The 19,039-nt window shown below is 40.4% G+C and overlaps 3 protein-coding genes across 3 annotated transcripts in view; 1 reads left to right on the top strand and 2 right to left on the bottom strand.

The window, feature by feature from the left end:
- Positions 1-323: 323 nt before the first annotated feature.
- efhc2 (EF-hand domain (C-terminal) containing 2) lies at positions 324-11,546 on the bottom strand. The gene is made up of 15 exons (XM_082509363.1): positions 10,814-11,546; positions 10,368-10,556; positions 9,992-10,142; positions 9,033-9,256; positions 8,631-8,882; positions 7,855-7,962; positions 6,683-6,821; positions 5,834-5,999; positions 5,569-5,711; positions 5,237-5,433; positions 4,900-5,033; positions 3,950-4,144; positions 3,001-3,093; positions 1,840-1,939; positions 324-516 (listed from the first exon to the last, which is right to left on the bottom strand). The coding sequence occupies exons 1-15, from the start codon at positions 10,853-10,855 to the stop codon at positions 400-402; spliced, it is 2,250 nt and encodes a 749-aa protein (XP_082365489.1). The 5' UTR covers positions 10,856-11,546; the 3' UTR covers positions 324-399.
- A 103-nt stretch (positions 11,547-11,649) lies between these two features.
- fundc1 (FUN14 domain containing 1) lies at positions 11,650-14,722 on the bottom strand. The gene is made up of 5 exons (XM_082509376.1): positions 14,634-14,722; positions 14,016-14,166; positions 12,707-12,782; positions 12,492-12,620; positions 11,650-12,387 (listed from the first exon to the last, which is right to left on the bottom strand). The coding sequence occupies exons 1-5, from the start codon at positions 14,701-14,703 to the stop codon at positions 12,310-12,312; spliced, it is 504 nt and encodes a 167-aa protein (XP_082365502.1). The 5' UTR covers positions 14,704-14,722; the 3' UTR covers positions 11,650-12,309.
- Positions 14,723-15,851: 1,129 nt separating this feature from the next.
- Positions 15,852-19,039, top strand: part of kdm6a (lysine (K)-specific demethylase 6A) — a 49,758-nt gene continuing 46,570 nt past the window's right edge. Inside the window, exons 1-2 of the mRNA XM_082509329.1 lie at positions 15,852-16,478; positions 16,625-16,688. Of these exons, the coding sequence (XP_082365455.1) occupies positions 16,309-16,478; positions 16,625-16,688 (234 nt within the window). The 5' untranslated portion in view covers positions 15,852-16,308. The remainder of the gene's footprint in view (positions 16,479-16,624; positions 16,689-19,039) is intronic.

Below are 19,039 nucleotides of genomic sequence, written 5' to 3'. Positions count from 1 at the left end.
TGTCAGCTTTTTCTTGTAAAGGTAATACTGTGTAATCAATATGTTTGTGAGCAGAGCTCTGGCCAGCATGTGTTTTTCAACCATATCTTGGTTAAGTTCAAACCAAATCGCAAACACACACTAACACATGCAAGTACATAAAAAAAAACATCTGTGTTCTCACAACTTCTCTCCCCTAAAGCACCAATTTTCCAGTTAACTCAATTGTTTTAGCTTTGCGCTTTAACCACTGCTGCCAAACTGTACACACACACATGCATACCACCTCTCCTGTGGTTTTACACATCTTCACTGTGACCCATGATGAAAACACAAGAGGCTGGTTATGTGATGTACCATGTCCTTTAATTGAGGAATGAGCAGTGTGTGTGTTTGTGTCCATGGGGTAAGGGTATGTGTCTATGCTGAGGTGTCACTGCTGTTTGAGGGCAAGCTGAATGCATCCTGCAGGAAGGCAGAGTAGTTGATGTTTTTCACGGCTGCTCGGCCACCATCAAACCCCACATCGACTTCAAACTGGAAACAGGAACAGGAACACACACGTCACTTTGAGCAGATTCAAATACTTAGTGTTGTAAATAATTGATCATTCTGGTGTCCAGCTTTATTTTACTATTTCTTTCTCTCCTCTGTGACTGTTTGTGCTTCTCTGTGATAACGCTCTCCTTTATTGTTCTTTTATTTGCTTGACTCTGCACTATGACTTGACTATGCACTTTTGCACAAATGAAACATTTCAGAGTGTAGCAAAAGGGCTATTTAAAATAGCACTGCTTTTTCAAACGTTAACAAAACTGAGGGCTGTCTTTTACCTCCATTATACTGATTAAACCCTAGGAAACAAAGGAAAATCCTGCTTACAAAAGTGCCATTTAGCACTTTCCACTTTTTTTTAAAATTGTTTCCAAGATAAAGTAAAATGAACAGAACAAAAGAATGATAACAGCAGAGGCAATAAGAAAATCAGCAATGCTAAACAGCGAGCTGGAATGCAGCAAATACCAAAAAGGCACGCAAGGAGAAGTTAGTTTGTCTGGACCTGCCAACGTGACATTCCTGTTGTTCTTGACACCTTAAAAAATGTTAAAAAGGTGCAGTGGCCATTTTTGGTCTCTTCGAGGGTTTGCCTTGGAGATTTTTTAGGACGGCAGAGTAGTTGAGCAGAGACTGAGCAATGAGTTTGGGCTTAGAAGCAGGCGAGGAAAAAAGCAGCTGGAAACCATGGCAGAGGAAAATGGAGAATAAATTAAGCACAGTGTCAGTATACACACACACACACACACACACACACACACACACACACACACACACACACACACACACACACACACACACACACACACACACCGTGAGCACATACACAGATTCCTTCACTCTTGTTCTATTCACGCAAGTCTGGTGAATATCTCTCCTGCTCACCTGTTTCTGCTTAGATTTGGCTGTAGCGGAGCATGCCGAATTTGTATTACACAGGAAAGATACAAGTAAAAGAGAGAAGAAGAGAAGAGCTACTTCTTTTTGACCACCTCTGTATGTATGTCTCTCTCAAGACATTTGCCTTACACACACACACACACACACACACACACACACACACACACACACACACACACACACAAATTGTCTTCTTATCCGATGACTGTTCCTTTCCGCTCACTTGATTCTGCCTTTGGCTCACTCATCCACTGAGTGATTGCAGGTTAGAGGAGAACGTAAACTCATTTTCAGTTACCCCTATTTAAAAAATCTGTGCACATGCTGTGAAATCACTTACTGTCTCTCACTGAATTGACTCTTTCTTCTTGCTTTATTTGCTTTATAGTTCCTGCTTTTTCTCACCTTTAAGGTGTCTTCAGGCATCACGGGTGGAGCAGGGTGCTCTAACCAGTTAATACCAGCAAGGAAGGCATAGTAGTCAATCTCATCTCCATCTGCAAACCTGAATAAAAGATGCCATCCACTTGAGAAACTGTTTTTTTGTGCTTCATGGTCACAGTCGCTGGAGCTTATTGAACCATTTTGCAAACTAAAATTTAAGAATTGCTTCCTTTTCAAAAATAAGTCACAGATGGAATTACACATTAATTATCAGACTCCTGCAATTTTTGCTTATTCTTCCAGTTCCAGCTGCCCCAAAGGTGCTACAATAATCATGTACTTTCTGTTTGTCTGTGGCTTCTGGAAAATCCAGTCTGAGTCAGAATCTCTGTGGCTTTCATACATTTTTTGTTGAAAGGTGAAATATTTTCAGTTTGCACGGATGCATATTGGACTGTATTCACACCACCTGGGCCAAGTTTAACCCATCTTCTGCACTTTATCTGCACTACTTCAAAACTTTTCTTCGCAACTTGTAACAACAACTGTAAAGCCAAGTATGATTTTTTTTAATGTGGAATAAAAATAAACAATGTAGACTTCAGAGAAAACAGAAACTACCAAACAATATTCTGGGCTGACAAAAGCAGCCAAAAACTACGTAGAAATTGTCTTTAAGATTTTTAAAATGTAGTTTTCTCAACCATCAGGAGATGTTAGTGCAGATTGTGATTGGGATGTCTACTTGATGTCTTATATGTCTTACCCAGTCAAATACCCCCAACACAAATAATAACAAATAAAAACAAAACTGAGTCTAAACACTGAAACTAAATAAATCAAGCTGAAACAAAAAAATGAAACGCACACTGGAAACCAACTGAAAATAGAAACCAAAATTTCAAGTGCAATTAAAAAAAACAACTCTGGTCAGAACACACCTTTAAATATTTATAAGATATGTCCTTGAAAAGATTGTAACAAGGCACCATTTCTTAATTTTTGTGGTTTTCAGTTCGGTAGAGATTTTTTTTGTATGACAAGAACAATCCCGGGCACAGATTGCGGACTGCACTTCACCTCGGTGAAAATAAACCTTTCTGAAAAGCCTTCTGAAAATGTTCTGACATTTTTGAGGGGACCTTGAACTGCTCTACTCTAAACTGATTTGTGGGCTCTTACTTGCTGAGAAGACCTTCGAGCAGGCTGTTGGGCACGGGAAGGTGGAAAGCTTTACAAATGGTCCTTATCGCTTTTGTGGAGAGACGTTGTGTCCTAAAGAAAAAAACAAAACAAGCGCACAACATATCCAACATATGGTAGAGCCAAAAGCTGCAGCTACAGTTCAGACTCGCATTGGCTGTGAGCCTGCTGTTTGTAGAGACATTTGAGAAAGGCTCTAAGAAAAAAACAAAACAAAACATGTTGGTTAGAGGCCAGTACATTACATCAGAGACAATGTGCCATCAGCAGCAACATGAGCTGGCCTTTGTTGTTAGTTTAACATAAAGTACATGTAATTCCCATAAGGACTGACATAAATTCAGTGCTAGTGGAAAACGTTTTAAAGTGATATCGTATTTGGACAATGTGTGTAAAACAGAGGATGTCTGTCCTGCAAGAACACTTATTCTCCACAGTAATGACCGCGAGTCCAGAGGCGCCGTTCTTGTCATGCCTTCCTTATTACAGGGACGCTGATGAACAAGTTGATGCCTATCAAGGGTGTCTACACTTGTGTCACATAAACAAATCAGCAAAAGTGGGTTAAAGGTCCTATCAAGTGGATGAGCAGTGTGTGCGCATTAAATATGTGATTTTATGCACAAAAACAAAATGAAGGTGACAGACAATGAAAAACACACATAATAGACTCAGGAGACTGTGTGTGTGTGTGTGTGTGTGTGTGTGTGTGTGTGTGTGTGTGTGTGTGTGTGTGCGCGCGTGCGCACTGGGCTAAACAGGTCTTAAGGATCCATCTGGTTCCCATCCTATGGCATTGCTGGAACTAATCGTTGCTCTGAGGTATGGGGGCCACAGGCTGCACGATTGATGCCTTGTTGTGACGCTATCTGCCTGTGTGTTTTTCTGTGTGTGTCTGTGTTTATGTTGCAATAGTATTTTGCCTTACTTGTGTCGATCGTGATCCGCGAATGCTCTGGCCATTTTAGGGAATTCTTCAAAGGCCTTCTTCTTGAGGAAGTCCTGGGCCACAGCCAGCATCAAGCCCACGTCCACCTGGGTCTGCTCGCGCTCTGAGAAACACCGGCCCAGCACCAGCACCTCGTGCTCAGACAGATTGCAGTCCAGTCCCAGCAGCAGGCTCCTATGTGGGGAGAAAATAATACACAAAAACTGATGACAAATGAATTAACCCACATCTCACAATCCTTTAAGGTTGTTTTCACACCTACAGTTCACTTACTCTGGTCCAAATCAGCTCATGAGTATGTAAACACGAAGATTTGGTTTCTGGTTACCAGATAAAACTCGAAGGGGAACTCCAAGTGAACCAAAATGTGTTGCTACAAAATAAGTGAGAACGTGTAGTATGCTTATTGGTCAGATGTGTCTGGAGCAACAAAAGTAAATAGAGGAAAGAGGTTGAGGTTATGTTCTCGCTGAGTGGATAACATGGAGAACTTACATTCAATTTATAGCTGGCCCATACTAACTGTTTTATTCTCCATTTTCCATAAAACGAAGAGAGTTCGACTTAGAATTTGATTTAAACTGACTAAACCCTGCAGATGTGAAAACACCCTTAATATACTGTGCACAGGATTTCTCTTTGCTTTCATGTGTCACTTATTATATTTACATCCCTAGAATTGGATAGGAACAAATTAGTCTCCAGTAAATCACTATTTAAACTCCACATATGTAGTGATCAACTGTCCTTTTCATCACTTTATGGTTGGGAACTAGAACCCTTCTCTCGGTCTCGTCCAAGTTACCACACTCTGCTAACAGGAGGTGCTGGCAGTAATTTCACCTTGGAGAACTGAATACATTGATCACGTACTTCAACACTTGCGGGCTAGAGATTAAACTGCAAGTGCTTTTGCTTCATTACTGTACCTTATCGACTCAAAAGGGATGAAGCCAGTGTTGCTGGGGTCACTGAGAGTCAGAAACTTCCTGATCTCACACTGTTTCTCCTCCGGAAGGGACCTTAGTTTGCTAATGATGATGCCCATGTTGGCTCTGGGAAACTTTAAAGGGTAACACAGAAAACATGCTTAATAGAATAGAATTAGAATAGAATTCAACTTTATTGTCATTGCACATGCACAGGTACAGGGTAACGAAATGCAGTTAAGGAAATAATAGCACTTAAGGAAAAGCGGACTGCTTCATGCCCCCGAGACAAAAAACTAAAACCAGCTTGAGCTGATTTCTTATTTTTCCTCTTTACCTCCTCAGCATGCTGCTCCATGTACTTGAATGTGTATTCATCAGCATCCAGAAGCTGGAAGTTGATGCTGTTAAGGCAGAGGGTAGCTCCCACATACAGATCCTGAGCTGTAAAGTACTGAGACAGCTGACTCTTAAACAGCTCCTGGCCTGGCTTCTTTACACGACCGCGCTCCAGAAACTTACCACCAAGAACACCTACAACATGGGACAGAGTGTAGAAAGAAAGCTTCTGTAATACTTAACTACATGTATCCGAACCATGAGGGTCATCGATTTGTATCTCAGGTCCTACGAGTGTTTCTGTTGCAAATGAGGATGGAAAGTTTTTACCTGAGTTCTTCTGTGGGCGTTCAAACACACTGATGGTGTCATTGGAGAGGTAGAAGGAGATGATGAAGACCCGCTCTCTGTCAACTGGATCAGCTGTAATCATCTTAGCTTGGAAATTCAGCACTTTACTGTCCAAGCCATACCTGTGGAGACAGGCTCACAGTAGAGTTCGGGGCTAGCACTAACACACATATAGTGAGAGATAGAGTAGAGATAAAAAAACTTTCACTAATTTGATTGTGACTGTGACTTAAACTCATCGAACCTGTCTTTCGCCATAAATTTCTGGAAGTCTTTCCGTGGTGGCTTGGGCAGGAGGTGCTGGCAGAAGCTAAGCGAGTCCTCCTCTGAGCCAAAGCCGTTGTAGGGGGGCACAGGTCTCGGGGGCTTAGGGGCTGGCGGAGCTTTGTACTGCAACGGGGTGAAGTCCTCTAAGAGGAAGCAGAAGAAAGAAGAGACAAAACATTTAAAAGAAGAAAATAAACCCAGGAGGAGAGCTTAAATGATCACAACGAAACAGGTCATCTATCCCTGAGCTGACCCCTGATTACTCAGAGCAAGAAGGGACACTTCCATCACAGTGACCTGTCAGCGGGGCCTCTGTCTTGTTTCCTACTGTGACTAATGCAGCAAGCCCCCAAAACCTGCCCAGGGTGGCAGTGAGCAAGGATACACTATAAGGTTTTTCCCTGCTGGGGAGTAAGTGCCTTTAACTTTAACTGGAGGCCCAGGTGTCTTTTGTCAGTTCATCAGTGGTGTTGAACACTTTCTGTTTTTCTAATAAGCGTCAAGCAATAAGCGCTCTCTATAGACAGAAAGCAAATCTATCCTGTACCATTGGATTCAGGAATCACCTCCACAAGAAAGACGGCTTTGGCAGATGCTTGCTCTTACTGCCCCCAAGTGTTTAGATTAATGCAATGCAAGACACAAGTGAAAATCCCCAGGAAAAAATATGTCACTGTAAGCATTTTCTTACATCAGTTATTCCATAGGTGTATACATAATGCAATTTTTTTTTTCAGTTGACAATCCTGTCCAAAGAAACAATGCAAACATTTTTAGTAATACTCAAATAAAGAAATCAACAGCACTGCAGTAGTGTTTACCGTACCGATGCCATATTTGGCGCGGTAGTAGTGTTTGGTGAAGTCATCACAGTCAGCGAGGATTACTCTCCTGCCCCACACATTCACTTCCCCACCTATGATTAAATCACAGTCCTTGTAGAATTCCTCGTGGACAGCTCCGGTCTGCAGGTGAGAATAGAGATAATGACATGAGTAAACAAAACAAAAACTTATATAGAATCTTACTTGTTGAATTGAATTACTTAAACACACATGAATTGGATGGTTATATCTATTAAGAGCCTGGTGCTGAGTGGATACAGGGAGTGGGACATGGTGATCGAAGAATCCTGTATTAAAATCCACAGCAGAAATTATGTCAGCAAAAATGGTGGAATAAGATTAACGCTCTGTGGAAGCATTTTAAAACCTTATTTTGGGTCAAACTCAGGAAACCTTTTATTTCTGATAAGACTGATGGTTGCATACAGGCAAAACTGAAAATTGATGGAATTATTATTTAATACAGAAAAGTGTGGTCAAACATAATCTGTGTTTGATTAGCAACAGCTTCTTTTTCAGCATGACACTGCCAACGCAGTAAAAGCATATCTGAATAGAGAAACACACAATGGAACATTATCAGTCATGGACTGGCCTCAGCAGAATCATTTTAGCAGTGTGGCATCATCTTCACAGAGAACAGAACAAAAAGCAGCCAACATCCAAAGAAGAACTTTGAAAGTCTTTGAGAGCTATTCCTAAAGGATAGTCAAAGAAATTAGAAGAAAACCCACCTAAGAGAGTTCAGACTGTGAAGTATAAAGGTGGTCATACTTTGACTTTCAAGGTCTTGTACATCCTCTGTTTTTGCCTTATATATTGTATTTCCACATATGTACACACATGTTTCAATAAATTGCCTCTATTTCCTAATTTCCTAGCAAAATATGGAGGAAATGAGGAGTGACACAAGAGGTTTGCACAGTATTGTATTAACTGAAAAAGGAAGCTGCCTTCCCCTAGACTGGATTACTGGATTGTAATTTGACGCATATTTTATCCTCTAACTCTAATCGAGTGTCTTAATAGCTCGTTTTAGGTTTAACCTCTGAGATTCATGTAAATCTCGCTAACTGCCTAGCCTCTCAGTGACCTCTCAAATAACATCCCGTTAGCATGTTTGTAGTGTGAGCGTGGCTGAGACAGGACATACTTTGAGGCTGTCCAGTATGTAGCGGTTTCCCATAGTACTGGAGGTGAGCACGTTGAGCACCGTGCGGTCTGTTATCTCTCCAGGCTGCTTGACTTTGGCTGGAACATGCTGCAAAAGGGAAACAAGTGCGGACAGGAAAAATACAGAAACTGTTAAACAAAAATTATTCTTTATAAGTAAATACCATTCTGCATGCACACAACTGGTAAGAGAAATAAAAAGATGGATAAAAGACTGAAAGAGAGAGGGAGAAGCAGATCAACAAAATAAGACTGAAGAAGGAAACGAGATCTGTCGTTAAGGACACGGTGATTTCCCACTGGATGGCAAAGTCTGCTCAACCTTTAAGGCTGACATTTAATAAAAAGGCATCGGAGCAAACAACGTTACTGGACTGAAAACACATAGTTATACATTGACATGATTGATGCCTGGATGTCCTTCAGGATGAATTAAGCTTGGTCAGTCAGTAACTGGAGGAGAAAGCCTACATGCTTGAGGGAAACTGGGTGCTAAAGCAGTCCTGTCAGAGTGAATGAGGTCTCCATGAAAGCAGGAAGACGAAAAGAAGCAACACAACCAGAAAGAGGGACACTGCAAGCCTTTAGGTTAGGAGTAACCATCTTTAAAAGTTAACAAAAACAAAGAAATAGCAAAACTTCAAGCTCAAAAAAGCCCTTATTTATCCTTTTGTATAACCCTGCCTGTGCTTTTTTTCTTTACTCTCTCATTTCTCGACAGCTGTTATCGCGCTCTTATCACGCTGCTTTACCTACCTTAGGTAGTCTGCAGCGACGAAGAAATTTGTTCACTTTGTCTCTGCCAGAATTTGGGGGGATCACCTCCCGGATCTCTATGGTGTCATCAACCAGGAAGTAGTGCAGTATGAGCTCCCGCAAGTCAACATAAATGCTCTGTGAGTCATCCCAGAAGCAGTAGAAGCGCAGGACTTTGCGGTCATGGTCCAAGAACTGCTTCAGCGTATCATGTCTCTCATATGGCCGAAGTGGCTGCATACTCTTTTTGAGCTGAAAGCGTGAAACAAATAGATTATTCGCTATAACTTTCTTTAAAAAAAATAAATAAAGGAGGATTAAAATATATTTCGACAGAGTTAAAAAAAAAAAAAAGAGTTAAAATAAAATACAAACAACAAAAAATGTATTTCGGATGCCCACCTGTTCCCGTAGGCTGCTGTAGGGGTCCTCAGGTACAGTTGTAGGGTTATTTACGTGCACCCCAAGTTTTGTCAGAAAGTTCCTTGTGAAAGAGTCACAGTCAGTCACAGTGAATGTGCGAGAGTGCAGCTTCATCTGTTGGTTGATGTTGAAATGGAACAGGTTGTAGAACTGGCCTTCATTTGGAGGAGGCAGTGGAATACGGTGGCGACGAATGAGTGTTCCTATGACAGGGATCACCAACACAGTAACAAATGAGTCTGGAAACTCTCATCATATTGCAGATTTTTGGGCCACTTGGGAAAAAGCAGAAGATTAACAAAAATCCAAACCCAATCCCAAAAGAGTTGTGATGCTGTATAGAATGTAAATTAAAACAGAATGCAATCACTGACAAACTCATAAACCCATATTTGTCTGGAGAAATGTCTTTTTGCAAGAGACAAAGCTGAAAATCAATGCTGGATGCCCATGATCATTGCCACCCCGAAGGCATCTAATACAGACATGGTTTTATCATGGAAATCACTGCATCAGCTCAGGAACACTTCCAGAAATCACTGTTCACTTTCCACAAATGGTTGGCAGAAACGGTTAAAGCTCAATCATGCAGAGAAGAAGCTGTATGTGAACAACGCCACCATCTTCTCTGAGCAAACACTCATTTAAAATTTAGAGAGGCAAAGTAGACTGCATCTGTAGTCAGACGAATTAAAATGCAATATTTGAATTTCTTCTTCTTCATCTTCCTCCCATCAAATTCAAAAGTGACCTTATTTTTTTCTTAAAAATGTTACAAGTTTTTATCATGAGTAAAATGTGAGTTTATCAGATTTGCAACTCATTTTATTCTGTTTCCATTTATATTTTGCATAGTGTCTCATTGTTTATTTATTTATTGAGGCTGTAATTGAATTTAAGCAATATTCTCAAGATATTTCCTGTTATATCACAGACACCTTGGGGAATGCCACTGTTCTTGTACTCCGGCTCCACAACCTGTATGGTATCGTCTTCCAGGAAGAAGTAGATCTTACACTTTCTGATTCTGTACGTCTCAGACTGAGCCTCAGGTACAGTCTCCTGGAAGTATGCATCAAAACACAGAACCTAGAAGAACAAAATGATATTTTGTGGCTAAAATTACTCAAATGACAAATGCGAAATGATTACAGGCTTTAAAAAATACCAGGCTTTAATTTTTTTTTTTACTTGAATGAGTAACACAAGATATTGGAAGCTTTAAACCTTAATAACAGACATGAAAAAAAAAATAACATAAAGCTATACCATGTCTGTCTGAGTGGAGAATTAAAATCAGTTTCTATTATTCACCTGTTTGTCAAAGGTTACCCATGGTGGTAAACCGGTACCACTTCCTATGGGATAGACGGAGTACTTTGGTTTAATCTCCTGACCAACTAAATGTTCTCCTCCAATGCCTGGCTTCTCAGACCCAACCAGCATAGGGACTCCACTGGAATAGTTAAAATGTTGGGATTTGTGGAATCTCTCCTTCCCCAGCTGTGGTACAGAAAGGAGAAAGTATATCTGAGCACTTTCTATTAAAAACATGTTAAATAGACTGGTTCTTATATGCCTGAGTACTCAAAGCGCTTTCTAAACAGCATACATCACTCACCCACTCGTACAACCACTTTTATCTGAGCTTAAGCGCTCTCTAGCTAACAGGCGACCTGGGGTTAGTTTCTAGCTAAGGAAGTCGCCTGCTAACGAAACTCGGTAATTTGCGAGAAACATACGAAGTGTCGTAAACTTACTCTTTCATTGGGAGAGTTCCCTGGCAGAAACGGTAAAGCCATGGTGGTAATACTTATAACTGTTGGATTACTTTCTCCATAAAACTCAGCGGCCCTGAAGTTCCAACGGTCTGTTATTGGTCTGTTACCATGGAAACGTCTTTTGGGGACACGTCTCTTAGCAACAAAAAGAACCAATGAAATATTTTTATTTTCATAACAATATTCAAATTATTGCTGTTCATCGTATATTTTGATGCTAACATAGCCAATTAAATAAAAAAGAATTTATAAACACATTATTTTTCCTACAAGTTAAAAAGTGCAACAGAGCGTAAACTGTGTACTTATGTACTATTTATATATTAAAGTTTACAAATAGTATCAGAGTTGGCATAATATAACCACCACTACTAAGGTAATTAAGTAATTATCCCTGTAAATAATACCTTGCTGTTTAGAGTTTACTGTACATTCTGATGATTTGGAAATAATTCTTGCTTGAACTTTTACGCCATCTAAAAGCCCTCTGTGTCTACCTAAGAAATTATAATTTAATGTATGCCACACACATCCTGCAAAAATTTAACTTGGACTCAAGAATACATTATAACACATCCTGTTTCCTTGTAAACTGTAAACTATTATGCTTGTAGGGCATACAAAAATAAATGGCCAGAGTAGCAGCTCATTTTTGTTTCTAATTATAAGTGCAAACTAAAACATTTTACAAAATCCAAGTGAAAGTAAACCAAAGCATGGATGAATGTATACTAACAGACTTCAAAGGCATCCGAGACTAGGTTTCTTCATCTGTACAGTTAAATAAACTGCACTGTAAATTGAATTAGACACAATTAAACATATTTCTTTATTTTTATTTACTTACATAATAGTCAGACCACAGCCTTCAGTACCCAAAGCGATGCTAAACATAATAGACCATAAAAAACAGAGACCGCAAAGACTGGTGTAACCCAGTTTTTACTTTGAAGATGATTGATTATAATGTGTTAAACCAAAATATAAAAATTAACAGTGGCACTGATGGAATACCCTAAAGACATGCATCCCCTGCCAGGTGTAGGTGAACTGAAATCTATTTGCCCCAACTGTGCACAACCACAATGGGAAATCTTTCCTTCTGGAACACTGTCCCGTTTTTTTAATAAATACATAATAACAGAAACATTCTGCTGGGTTTCCTTTTTTGATTTAATTTACATGATATGTATTATTATTTGGCGTTAAAACTGGAGTGTTTCAAGATGGCCATTCTGGGCTAATAAATAAGTCCCATGTCTATATCAACAAGTATGGTGTTATAAACAGAGGGGTTTGCAATGCAGCTTAAGTAAAAACACAGAGCTCCAAGCTAAACTGGTATCTGTTGGTCACTTGCTGTTAAAACACTTGAGAACTTTTCAGCAAAGACTTATAATTATCCCCTATAGCTTTTTATAACATCAGAAACATAACACAAAAAAACCCCAATAACTCTTCTCATTCGGTAGGTCCTAAGATGCCAGGCCGAGCAGGAATCCTCCGATGAAGCCACTTGTGACGACAATGTTTTTCTTCACAAACTCTCTGGACTGAAAGACACAAACCATATTTCATATGACACAGTCACTTTTTCGTTGTAATGGGAGGGTGAAAATGATCTCACAGTCAACCAGACAACTCACAACAAAATTACCTTCTCAACAAATGTGTTGAGCTCAGGGACTGCCTGATCTGTTCCCTTCTTTAACTGCTTCTTAGCTTTGTTGACATCCTTCTCTACTCGCTTCCAGTCCACTTGGATATAGCCACTGTTGTTAGCTACCTGAAGAAAGACAGATTCATGAAAACAATGTCAATGTGTTGAAAAGCTTAACCTGCACATATTTATGCAGGGCGATGCAATAATACCTGTAAAAGCAGAAGACCTCCCCCCACTGCGGTAGCAGCAACTTTTCCAACCTTCTGGAAGAGGTAACCTGCACACCTAAGGCAAATTGAAAAGAGAGCCTAGTAGCTGATCTAACAATAATAATGACACAAGTTAGCCTAACAATGACCATTGTAAGGTGGCCATTCACTGTCATAAGGTTTGCATGATGTGAAAGGTTCCACTGATAAAGTGTAACTAAGACACTGTTTGCAAGATACCTTAACTGCAGAGTTATAAAGTTGGGAGTGTGAAATTTGTTTTCTTAAGTGATGGCAAAATACAATTTTGTCTCTCTGCTACAGTAACACGTGAACAGCACGATGAGCATGCACTATATGTGCTGTACAAAATACTGTACAAAACATTTTGAGCTACTCCTCATTTCCTTATATTTTACTTCCAAAGAGCCAGGCCTCCTGGTCATTTTTTAAAGCGGCCTTGAGCAGTAGCTCTCCAGCCCTTCTGATGCTCTTTTAATGTTTTTCTTTGGACGTTCCTTTCCAAGTTCTGAGGTATGCCAAATGACACAAGAACTGGGTTGTAAATAACTTGTCAAAAGTAATAAATTCATGAACACAGAAAATGATCTTTGATCCACCACCCAATGTCATCTCTAAAGTGTTTGATTTGGAAACTGAAACTAAAGAATGAAACTGCTGCCATACACGCTGCTAAAGGCATACCTGGATACCCCCCCCCCCCCCCAAAAAAAAAAAAACCCCAAACAAAACAAAACAACAACAACAACAACAACAAAAAACACAGTGGAACGCTGTCAGCCACTGATTGTGCAAAGCCTGGACCTCAACATTACTGAAGCAGTGTGAGATCATCATGACAAAGAATGGAACAAACAGCATTCAAAGGAGAACTTTGAAGAACTATCTTTGAAGAGTGCTTAAAGGAATTAGACGAAAGCTTTCTGAGGAGACTTCGGGCTGTTGAAGAATACTCATGACCATGATCACTTAAAAGGTCATGAGTATTGTATAAACTCTGTTTTTCTTATATACTGTATATATGTTTGCATGTTTCAAATACTGTCTGCACACATTTCATATTTTCCTAGGAAAGGGGAATGTGGGGTGGCTAGAGATTTTTGCGCAGTACAGAAATAAAGACATCCGTGTCCAATTAGCCAACAGAAGATATACTGTAAACAAGATGAGACACAGAGCAATTTATAACCATCTAAATCTTGAGATTTTCTCATTTTGCGTTGGGGTGTTTCTCAGCCATTCATATTTACTACGCTAAAGGCAGCATAATTTTAATGAGAATATTTACCATCCACTCACTCCACCTATTGCAATCTGTGTGGCCACAGAGTATTTTTCAGCTATGGGGCCGGAATTCTTTCCGAAAAGGCGGTTCCACCATCGCTGACGTTTAGCGTATTCTGTCAGATCCACGACCTTGTCGTAGATCTCATCTTCCACTTGTGTACATACAAGAAAAAATAAAAGACAGCTAGCATGAAATAACAATGAATGCAGCGGCGAGAAGCCTTACAAGCACAGTTATATTAATGCTACAAAATCAACATACGATTCTGGACGCTATTATCCATAACTCAACGATCAATTTTAGTAGTTTCCTGCTTTTTTACTTAAGATTTATCATGACAGAGGCAGATACCAATAGTTTCATTACTGGCTCCATTACAACTTACTAAAATTCATGGGCCTAACAATAACTTAGCATGACTACATAACTAAAGCTAACAGGTGAAAAGTTAATGTTAGCTGTAAATGGTGCGGCCCAGGACACAGTCAACGCTACAGAGGAAACGGGAAAACGTCTTCAAGGCTTCTTAGCAGCAACGCGAACGTTACTAAATGCACCCACGGTGTCGAGACCGTCCTGGATCCGAATAACATGCAATAACTTTGCAGGCCTCCTTACCCTTGCTATTCGCCATTTTGGAGTGCACTGGTCTGTCCTCAGCTGCTTTCACGTCCGGCGTCATTTGCATAAATTTGACGGTGAAAAAGAAACTGAGACATGGGCAGGCCTACATATACTGCAATGTTATACGTTGTGTAGTAGTAATAATAATAATAATAATAATAATAATAATACATGTTTTTGTTTCTTATGAAACATTTGGAGATTTTGCCAGTCTCGCAACTCCATCCAGGTTTCGCGTGACCTCCAATACACTCAGTGCACTGAAGGTTGTTAGGACACAGGTATGGTAAATGGTAAATGGCCTGCATTTGTATAGCGCTTTTCTAGTCCCTAAGGACCCCAAAGCGCTTCACACTACATTCAGTCATTCACCCATTCACACACACATTCACACACTGGCGATGGCAAGCTACATTGTAGCCACAGCTGCCCTGGGGCGCACTGACAGAGGTATGGGCAGCTAAAGGTGTGTTGGTTGTGACTATTTTGTTTTTTAAGAATAACTCTAAATGAGTGCATTCCAAGTGGAGATGGTTAGCCCCCTATTTTCCTAACTGATATTAGGAAAACAATTCCTGACTAATTCCTGACAATAACAGGTTTCATTTATTTAGGTTATTTTTGCACTATTAAGTTAGCAGAAGAAATTCTGCCGTGAATTCTCCATGAATGAGTTTCGTAATAACCCGGTGTGCCTAGTGGTAGAAAAAGACAAAACAGACAAACAAAAGAAAGAATCGATAGTAAATATATTAAAATGTTATTACTAAGTTTTATATAGCTTTTTATTTTTTATGGGATTTGTTTATATCTTTTTTGGAACACCAAGGCATTGTGTTCATTCGCTAACTGACGTCCTCCTGAAGCTTAAAAAACAGATAAATAACACGGCACAAAACTTCAAAAAGGGAATAGTTATAGTTTTCTGGACTGTTTCACTTTAGTTTACTTTCTATGGTTCATTTCACAGTTTCTTCAGTCGTTCATTTTTTTAAATTCATGTTTATTTGTGTTATTTGGAGGAAAATGAGTTCCCAGTTTCTTGAGCTATCTATCTATCTATCTATCTATCTATCTATCAGTCAAAAAGTACATGTGCGACGTTGCAACAAATACCCTTGGCACATATGACAGTTATTTTAACCAATACGTTACCTACAAAAACAGTTACGTAATCATAATATAGCCTGAAGAACCAATCGCAGGACGTGAGGCGGGACTTGGAAACAGATTTGATGTGTGCGTGCGCGTGTTCGTTCGCGTGTTCGCAACACGTCAACAGGAGACCACCACGTGACCGCGGATGCCGCGTGCTGATTGGGCACAATGAGCAGAGGGCGTGTCGAAGGTGGCGGCATGCGTTTGCCTGTGTGACACAATTACAACAACTTTGAGCCGATGGTTGGGGAAGTTTGCGATATTATAAAATAACACTCAGTCCTACAACCCAACATTACATCAACTTCATGCATAAATTGGCACTGGAATACACGTTGAGTTTGATGTACAATGAGGAGTGTGGAAGATAACTTGAAGGGATCATTTCCTTGAGGATTTGGCAAGAATTACACTACGCCCCGTTTTAATCCTGGATAGGTGTGCAACACTTTCGTTGTGACTGCATTTTGGCGGAGTTGCTCGGTGCCGTTGATTTTCCCAGTTCTTTTCCATGAAATCGTGCGGAGTGTCGCTCACCGCCGCTGCCTCTGCTGCTGCCCGGAGTCTCGGCGTTGCTGGTAATGACGAGGAGAAAATGGCGTCGGGAAAAGCGACTGAAATCGAAGAGGACTTTCCGAAGCTAACAGCGCAAGAGAAAGAGAGCTTGGTCGGAATTGACAGGTTAGACGCTCTATTGTGTGAATAGTTTAATTCGCTTAGTTTTTTTGCAATTAATAAATTTTCTTCGCGCAGTTGGAAACAACAATTGCCCCCCCTCCCCTCCAAGTAATACGGAACCGCCTGTGTTGTCTGTCCTCTACTTGCAGTTCACTGTTTGGATTTCATAGGCTTCAAGAAGATGGCGCCAGAACGAAGGCCTTGCTGTTAAAGGTATGCCACAGAATAGGATCACAGTTGCCGCTCTCCGTTATCTCCACAGACGAGTGCATATCCCATATGAAATACGTGGTACAGACCTCCCAACGCCACTCTTGGTATAAGGCTAGCAGCGACATACACAAACCATAATTTCCCCAACTTTGAAGCTGAACCTGCGGGCTGAATGTACAAACCAGCCCTCAGTTTTACATCATTGCATTCGCAAGACAACACGTACAGTGCCAGGTACACAGCGAGCCAACTCGAGTGTATTTCTGCTATGTTTATTACTATGTTTAGTATTAAACATGCCCAAACTAGCCGACAGGGCTACAGTACGATTGCAGGGAGATGGGAATCTCCACCCTGCTCAAATCGGTGGTGTCATCGGTAGTTGAGAGTAGGTACCATGTACATAGCGTTTTATGGAGTGTTGAAAACATACTTGGCGTAGCAAAAATTTTGCTTTTAACAAAACTCACAATAAGTGGAAGGCACGTGTATCGGTGAAAAAACGTATTACAGTGGTTATTACTAGTTAAGTATTGCTAGATAGTCATGCACACGTTGTAAACTGTAGGACTAACAAATTTAATACTTTGCTACCAAGCCAACTTGGTGTTTCGTATCTAAAAGCATTACAGCGAGCCTAATAATACGGTAAACGCCGACTTTTTTGACTTTTACCGAGAGGCGTTAACAGAAATATCAGTGTCGCACTATGTCGTCCGTCCCCTCCTCAGTAACGGCAGGTAGAGTTTGGTTTGTGCGTCAGCTCACTCTGTTAGCATGTAGCAGCTAACTGTCCAGTGGTTACCCGCCCCTACCCCCTTCCTGCTCTCACTTTTAGCTATTACGGCATAACCTGGAGAACACTAAGAATGAAAAACACAATGTTAGGTATTAATTTAAGCTTGCAAAAATAATGGCTGCTCAACTTGGCGCAAGATGGCGGGGATAGGGAGAAAATACCTAGCAAAGGTTTGCTAGGTGACTGGCTAACTATCAGCGGTGTTTAGGCTAACCACCATTCGCTTAAAAGATACAACGACGGTGGCGTTCAGTGTTTTAGAACAAAGGTGCACGATTAAAGTGCAAAGAAGGGTTTACAGTTGATTTCACGGTGTGTGTTGCAAACACATCAACCCTGCTCATTCAGTCAATGTTACTACAGGTGAGCTGCCTGTGCTGGATGTGTCTTCAACATGTGGCTTCTGGGTTTCTTGTTGAAGCGGTTTCTTGGGACGTTGTTTTGTCAGGGTCTACTTTCAGATTAGGGCCGAGCCATTACACTCATTCTTTGCACATTTGTGGTGTTGCTGTCCTTCATACTCTGCTGGATAGCTGGACAACCTGACCGTTCAACATCATAACGTTAAACTTACAACGTCTGGTTGTTGAGTCTTTCTTGGCGATGGTGTTTTAGATTGTATCCCATTAAATACAGTTGTGTCTTCCAAAATGAGTGCGCTTTACCTAATTCTTCTTATATTCTTTCCGCATCCTACCATTTTAAAATGTGGTGTGACTAATTCTTTGCACGATGCTCTGTTCATTGAATGGTGAATATTAAAAACAAGTAGATTTGTCGTCGTAGAGTATATAATTTGCTTAAATGGTTTCAAAAGTGGTCCTTGCTGATTGACACCGTCTCTACAGACTTCACTGCTACACCAAAAGCAGAATTCGTGAGCAGAACAACAATAGTTTCAATGTGCATGGATTTTTAACCAGTTAATGATACATCACAGCCCTTTTTATGTTAGCGTAGTTGTATGTGCAGTGACGAATCATGCGGGAATGTTTTTCTTCTAGACCGCTAGATAAGGTGCATGGTGCACAAGAATAATGTTTTCAATTTTTTTTCATAAGGTCTTGTAATAACGAAGAGATACTGAGTCGATTATCTGAAAAAGTACTTTGCCAGAATCTCTGAAAAATATACCTCTGCTGTAAACAAGCAGCATACATATATGGAAGGTTGCCTTTTTTGCAGAGCAGTAGAACTGATCACAGATAAACACTATGCAGGTTTCAGAATCAGTGCAGCTAGTTAATTATATCTGTCTAAAAACAGTGCAGCAACATTGTGCACGCAACATAGCCGTACAGTGAGATGGATATCATTGTTTTGCAAAGTACACCTATCAGGGGAAAAAAGTGTCTATGCTAGACCGACATGCATGGGATTCAGAAGGATGGAGTGCTGCTCACGAGTTCTGCAAAACAAGAACCAAAACCAAAAATAAGGAACCATTCTGTGTTGGCTGTTGCTACCAGGCTGATTTCCAGTTCTTGCACTAACATTATCCACTACTACCTCTTTTCCACCAACATAGTGCTGGTGTGTAGCCAGTTCTGCC

Source organism: Aulonocara stuartgranti, assembly GCF_965226115.1.
Source record: "Aulonocara stuartgranti genome assembly, chromosome: 16".
Taxonomy (NCBI): Eukaryota; Metazoa; Chordata; class Actinopteri; order Cichliformes; family Cichlidae; genus Aulonocara; species Aulonocara stuartgranti.
This window is presented reverse-complemented; position numbering and strand designations above follow the sequence as displayed.